This window comes from Halyomorpha halys, unplaced genomic scaffold (genome assembly GCF_000696795.3).
Source record: "Halyomorpha halys isolate HHAL.00 unplaced genomic scaffold, Hhal_1.1 Scaffold920.1, whole genome shotgun sequence".
NCBI lineage: Eukaryota > Metazoa > Arthropoda > Insecta > Hemiptera > Pentatomidae > Halyomorpha > Halyomorpha halys.
Window position 1 is genome coordinate 18595 of NW_027114350.1, and position 6767 is coordinate 25361.

Sequence of the window (6767 nt, forward strand, 5' to 3'; positions counted from 1 at the left end):
AGAGAGAGAGAGAGAGAGAGAGAGAGAGAGAGAGAGAGAGAGAGAGAGAGAGAGAGATGTTACATTCGATGAGACAGCCATTACTTTTAAGTAGAAAGGGAACGGTAAGAGCAATATTGCACCATTGAGAAGAGAAATAAACAACCCAACTACAGATATAGTGGATGGTGAAATAAATACAAATAAAAGTGAGGTGTCGGAAGATAATGATGCGAATGAAGAGGCCAGAAGCGATAAGACACTTGAAGCACATAAAATGATGAAAACGTGATTATGTATGGTATAATCAGTGAGTTTATTTCGAAAAAACAAATACAGTGCTAAAAGTTAATAATACAAGTGTCCTCTCTCTAACTGAAACTCTAAAAGAGCCAAATGTATAGACGTAAATTTCAATTTTGTTGAAAATTTGACTTGATTTCTAAAAATATTGTAAGTATTGAACATGTTTGTTCAGGAAGTAACATTGTTCCTGTTTACTAGGACGCTAGTTTTTGAAAAGTTTAATAATTTAAGAAACACTTTATACTGTCAATAATGAGTTATTATTTTTATTTCTTCCTGCAATTGAAAGTTTCTTTTTTATCTGTTTAATTTGAAGATTTTTTGAAAAAAGAAAATTTTTTTGTATTCAATAAAAATATCTATCCTGTTTGTCCTATGTACCACAGGTGTACAAATGATATTATGACTTCCTCACAGTTTTAATTGTTTTCATAAGAACCTTATATTTTTTATTATTTAAACTTCAGTGGTATCAAAAACAGTACTTCCTTACAAAATTCTGAACTTTATTTCGTGTAAATTGTGGTAATTGTATTGAAGTTTGAATTTTTTGTGATTTAAAAATTTTGACTAAAAATATTTTATTTTTTTGTATTTATAAAAAAATTCATTTTTCAGTTATAATAAGGGAAAGTATCGCGATTCTGCGAATTTTCGAATTCTAGTTTTCAAAGAGAATACAAGTTTTGAGGTCTCCCGAGTCCTAATAACCAAGTTCCGCAAAATGATATGTGCGTTTGTGAAGGGAATATATATATACGAAACGAACGAAAACTCATAGAAAACTGAAATTACATACCTTACTGAAATTACATGAAAAGGTACACCTGGGATGTGACTTTTCCCATACAATCGACTGGCCACTTTATAAAACCAATTTATCAAATTTTTTTTTCTCCAAAATATCTCTTAAAATTTTAATCTACCAGTGCTTTTTAAGCCCAGGTTCAACGGTGACGTTGATAGTGATAATGATAGCTGCCACAGCCATTACATCATGGAACTAAGACATTTGCTGTCGTGACAGTACTGCCATACTATCATAATCTGCTAAATTTTCATTACTATCAACAATCTGCGCATATTCGACAGCAAACTACTTAAAGACGCCTTGACTGAGAACTTTTGTACCTTATAATCTTATAATTCCAATCTTATCTAAGTATAACTTAGTTTATTGTATGTGTTGTCCATGTTCACAGTTGATATTCGTTATATTAATCATCACTATCTTACATTTGTCCACTAATTTGAACAGTTAGGTTCACTATCAGCGTGGTCATATTTTTTCACTACTGTGATATAGCGCGACAGATATTTTTCACGTTGAAATGGGCCTTATTTAATCAAAACGAATGATAGCATTGGAGACATGTTTCATAGAACAATTTTAGACAAAAACGAAATATTTTCACTTTAAAGAAGCAATAAGACAGAGTACAGGAAATATTAAGTGTTATACACTATTTTCCCGGCCGGCAACACCTATTTTATTCAAGTGTGTAGTTTGTGAACCAATAAAAGTGCGTCTACTTGTTTTGAATATTCTTCCTCTTCTATGATTTTTTTATGGACAAGAAGCTCTTACAATATCGCATTAATTAGTGAAATATTGAAATACATATTATCTTGAAAAAGTTAGCTTGTGGAGTTGCGTTCATTCGTTATAACAGCTGTTGATAGCTTATCAATGGAGTAGGTTAAGATGTTCAGGTCATACTCGTATGAATAACGAAATTAATGTTTCTATCGATGATATTCATATTTAAAAACGGGACTGGGTTTAGTTATGAAATTCTCTTTTAAAGTAAGCAAAATTGAATATGAAAGATTAGTGCCTTTTTTGCTTTGTCACCATTAGTAATCAGATTTGAAAAATTAAGCCTTCTTGGTAACATCACCCTCAGTCTTTTTTATCAGCAAAATTTTAATATTAACAGGCATTTCTACATGAGGAATGATTATTGTTCTATCTAAATATGTTATCCATCGTAAAATTAATAGAAAACAACATGAGATCTGGATACTATCCAAGTATAAAGCCATTGATTTTTTGCAGAAGTAATCAATATTTGGCTCATTATACCTACAGACAACCTTTGTTGATATGCCAACAGTTTCTGTACACCACAAACAACAAACATGTGACTTTGAGTGTTCCTAGTACCATTTTAAAACATGTGAAATCCAATCAAAGGTTTGGACTTTTTAATTTCAGGCCTAAATATTTGTACAGCACAAAAACTATAGAATCCACCATTAAAAAAGTGTCTGAAACAAAGCAGAAGACAAGATTTAGACTTATGTCAGGTGGTGAATTTGGTAAAGTCATACAACTCGCAAAGCCAGAGAAGTGGAGAATCATAGGTATCTAATAATATATTTTTATAAACGCTTCACTATACTATGAGTTTACAATTTATGTTTCTAGAGTTATGAATCAATTCAGAATTGTAGGAGGTGTTCTACTTCTCTTGGTTTCTTCAACTGTTACAATGAGTGTACCCATTGCTCTGGGGAAAGTTATCGACATAATATATGATGCTGATTCTGGTCACATGCGAGAAAATCTTAATTCTATCTGTGCAATTTTACTGGCGGTATTTATAGCTGGTGGATTATGTAATTTTGGTCGTGTTTACCTCATGAATATTTCAGGTATTTGCCAATTCATTAGAAACTGAAATGGATACTTTAATTTTATTAAAATAATATTTGAATGTTTACTTTGCCATAGCTCAGCGTATTACCAAAACTCTTAGAGAAAAAGTTTTCAATTCCATCCTAAAGCAAGAAGTAGCTTATTTTGACAGGGCCAAAACTGGAGAACTAATTAACAGGTTATCAGCAGACACTTCCCTTGTGAGCAGTACGCTCACAACAAATGTCTCTGATGGTCTTAGGTCTACCATTATGGTTTCTGTGGGAATGTTCATGATGGTAAGCCTCTAATTAATATGTTTTTGATTACCAGAATTTTCTTTATGGAATATTTATTAGATTTTTTCTTTCTAGTTTTTTATGTCACCTTCTTTAGCATTGGTTAGCCTCTGTATTGTGCCACCAGTAGCTGGAATGGCTATTGTCTATGGACGTTTTGTAAAAAAGCTTACTACTAAAGTTCAGGTACTTATATATATATCCTAAAATTGATTATCATTGGCCTGTATGCATCTTATAAAAGTATCTACAATTATTCTAAATTGATGATTCAGGATTCTCTTGCTGATGCCACACAAGTTGCAGAAGAAAGAATTTCCAATATAAGAACAGTTAAATCTTTTAGTAAAGAAGCTGTTGAGATGAATGCTTATAAACAAAAAATGGAAAGAGTTTTTTCTTTAGCAATGACTGAATCATTAGCTCGAGGAGCATTTTTTGGAATGGTATTATTATCTTAATTTTGTATCCATTAAAATATTCCTTTAATATGCGCTTTTACTTAAGTTTAGATTTATTTCTATTCTTCAATATTTCAATACATTTCTAGGCTGGCTTGAGTGGCAATCTTATTGCCCTTATTGTTCTATATGCTGGTGGAATGATGGTTTCCTCACAATCACTTTCAGTAGGGGATTTGTCTGCTTTTCTCTTATATGCTGCTTATATTGGAGTATCCTTAGGAGGTTTGTCCAGTTTTTATTCAGAGCTAAACCGGGGTCTTGGTGCTTCTTCTAGATTGTGGGAAATAATTGAAAGAAATCCTGAAATCAAGTGGAAAGGTAAAGTAATTGAATGTTTTTAGATTAATTATTTGATAGCAATAAGCTATCACTTTCATTTACCATAAATAATGAATATGATCTTAATTTTAAGTAATAATTATGATTTACTGTATTTATTATTGTGTAATGTGTCTGGTTAATGGGCTTGTTGAATATATTCTTGGTTGGTTTCAATTTTTAAATATGATTTTTGGTCTCTGTTACTTCCAATTATTTATATAGATATCATAATTGCAGAATACAACTACTGTTCAATTAAATAATAAAGAATAACCGAGATGTGTACATATTTAGCTATGCATATGTATTTCTTTCAAACATAAAATTTTGAAATATAGTTTTCTTGTCAATATTTTGCACTTTTTCAGTGGGTTAGGTTTATATCTCAGTGACTGAAATTTAGCTATCCACTCTCCCCCTGTTAGAGGTGTGTCTGTTGCAAAGGAGTTCAAATACCTGTACTTTCAGATAGAACGTTTAAAAACTGTCCTTTAGAAGGGGTGTCCATTGGGGAGAGGTGTTTGTCAGGAGAGGTTTTCACTATAATAATGTATATTACTAATAATAATTTAATTAAATTCATTTTGCTTGTCTTCAATAGTTTTTTTTCTTTCTCTTTAATGACATATTCTTTCTTTCATTTCCAGGTGGCCTTGAACCTGAGAAAGATATCAAAGGAGAAATATTATTTAAAGGAGTAAAATTTTCCTATCCTACAAGATCTGAGACCCCTGTGCTTAGTGACTTAAATTTGTATATTCCTGCAGGATCTGTTACTTCTGTAGTTGGAAGATCCGGATCGGGGAAATCAACAATTGGCTTATTGCTTCTAGGCTTGTATAATCCTAATGGAGGAGAAATTACTGTTGATGGTGTTCGAGTTCCAGAATATAACCCTTTATGGCTAAGAAATCGAATTGGTACTGTATCTCAGGTAAATAGTAAGCAATTCAAGTTAGTGTGGTGTATCTAATATTAGATGTACAACATTTACATTAATATTTTTTGTTTCCACTGGGAGAGTAAAAAGTTCCAAACTTTTATTGTTGGTTCTGGTGTGTACTAATGATTAATGCATTTACACCCCTTTACGATAAATAACTAAGGTCTCATGAATCAGATGGAAAAATCAGTTGTTTTATTTTGAGTTAGGGCTTTTTCATTATTAAATACCATGCAAATTTTAACTCTTGTTGCATTTTCAAGGTTTTCTATTGAATATTTTAAATTTTTTTTCTCCATAAAAATCCAATCTCTGTTCATGACTGTATATTTTAGCAGAATAAAAGGTCAATAGAAATGAATAAATGCTTAGTTCAGAAAAGCTATGTACAATTGTGATACTAATAATGGAATAGTGTATGTTCTGGTAACCAGGCTAACTATAAGCATCCAATAGAACTTTATAATACATATTTTCTATTACTCACTCATAATAAGACTTATTTTTAAACAGATGAACCTTTTGTTAGTCAAATCAATCAAATCAAATTAGTCAAAATTAATGTATTTATTTAATTTTTTTTTTCAGTCATGATGTATTAATTTGTATAATTTATGAAATTGAATTGAGTTATAAAAGCATATTCAAGTTTGTTCTTTACATCACTAAAAAATATTTTGTTATTTAAACATAATTTCATTCATTGCTATTAATAAACCTTATGTATTAGGAGCCTGTTCTGTTTTCTGGTACTGTCAAAGAGAATATTTTATATGGAGCTGATAGGAACACTATTATTAGTTCACATGATATAGAAAAAGTTCTTAAAGAAGCAAATGCTTATGATTTTGTACAAAACCTACCACAAGGATTAGATACTGTTGTTGGCGAGCGGGGTATTATGCTTTCTGGTGGACAGAAGCAAAGAATTGCAATAGCACGGGCACTGATAAAGGTATAGATATCTTTACATTTTATGTTATCCATTAAAATAATTTGTTTATCATTAACTGGATATATGATAGCCCCAAGATAATTATTTTCTTATCATACACTTTCATTTTACATTTATTACCTGAAATTCTGTGGCTGCAAAAACCCATATGTCAAAAAATATTGGCAATATGAAGGAGGAAGCCAAATGTTTGCCAGCATACCGCTTCAAAATGGAACAATATGATAAAAAAATATAGACAATATGAAGGAGGAAGCCAGATGTTTATTTTGGTTAAAGTATGATTTTAGAAATATTATGAAAAATCTTTCAGTAAACTTCCCGTAATAAATAATCTATTCACAAATTATCCTGTAATAACATAAGTTTGAGCATTTATCTATTACCTATGATAATCTTATCGTTAATCGTTAATAAAAATACCATTACTTCTCAATAGGGTGGGGGAAATAAAAGAAATATGAAGGAAGCTTGAGTATTGAGGTATGATGAGCCATAAAAGAGTCAAATAAATATTTTTTTTTGTATATAGTTCATCCGATTCTACTTTACTTTTGAAAATTTGCTCATTTATATTTTTAGGATGCTGATAACAAATTTCAACTATGTAACCTCCAATTTCTTACAGAAATATTTTTTTTTTAAATATAAAGAATCTCAAAAGTGATTTTATTTTTCTCCCATAGCATGGAAAACATTGGATTTTTTAATAAAAAATAAGCAGGATTAAATTCCCAAATTTATGATTTCTTTTTAAATAATAAAAATAAGAATTAAATATACTGCCATTTAAAGCTATATGAAGTCGTAAGCTTTCGTAGTTATCTTGGCCTCTAGAACAGAAGAATCCTTACAATCC

General features: G+C 30.5%; 1 protein-coding gene across 2 annotated transcripts in view; it reads left to right on the forward strand.

The window, feature by feature from the left end:
- The first annotated feature begins 295 nt into the window (after positions 1-295).
- LOC106687169 (ATP-binding cassette sub-family B member 10, mitochondrial) overlaps positions 296-6767 on the forward strand; it is a 14159-nt gene continuing 7687 nt past the window's right edge. Inside the window, exons 1-9 of one of the 2 annotated variants that reach the window (XM_024360828.2) lie at positions 296-432; positions 2504-2652; positions 2743-2943; positions 3023-3225; positions 3301-3411; positions 3501-3671; positions 3776-4007; positions 4658-4944; positions 5684-5908. In XM_024360828.2, the coding sequence (XP_024216596.1) occupies positions 2589-2652; positions 2743-2943; positions 3023-3225; positions 3301-3411; positions 3501-3671; positions 3776-4007; positions 4658-4944; positions 5684-5908 (1494 nt within the window). In that variant the 5' untranslated portion in view covers positions 296-432; positions 2504-2588. Of the gene's footprint in view, positions 433-1486; positions 2653-2742; positions 2944-3022; positions 3226-3300; positions 3412-3500; positions 3672-3775; positions 4008-4657; positions 4945-5683; positions 5909-6767 lie in introns of those variants that run through there. The other variant, XM_014430900.3, reaches the window with a different exon arrangement.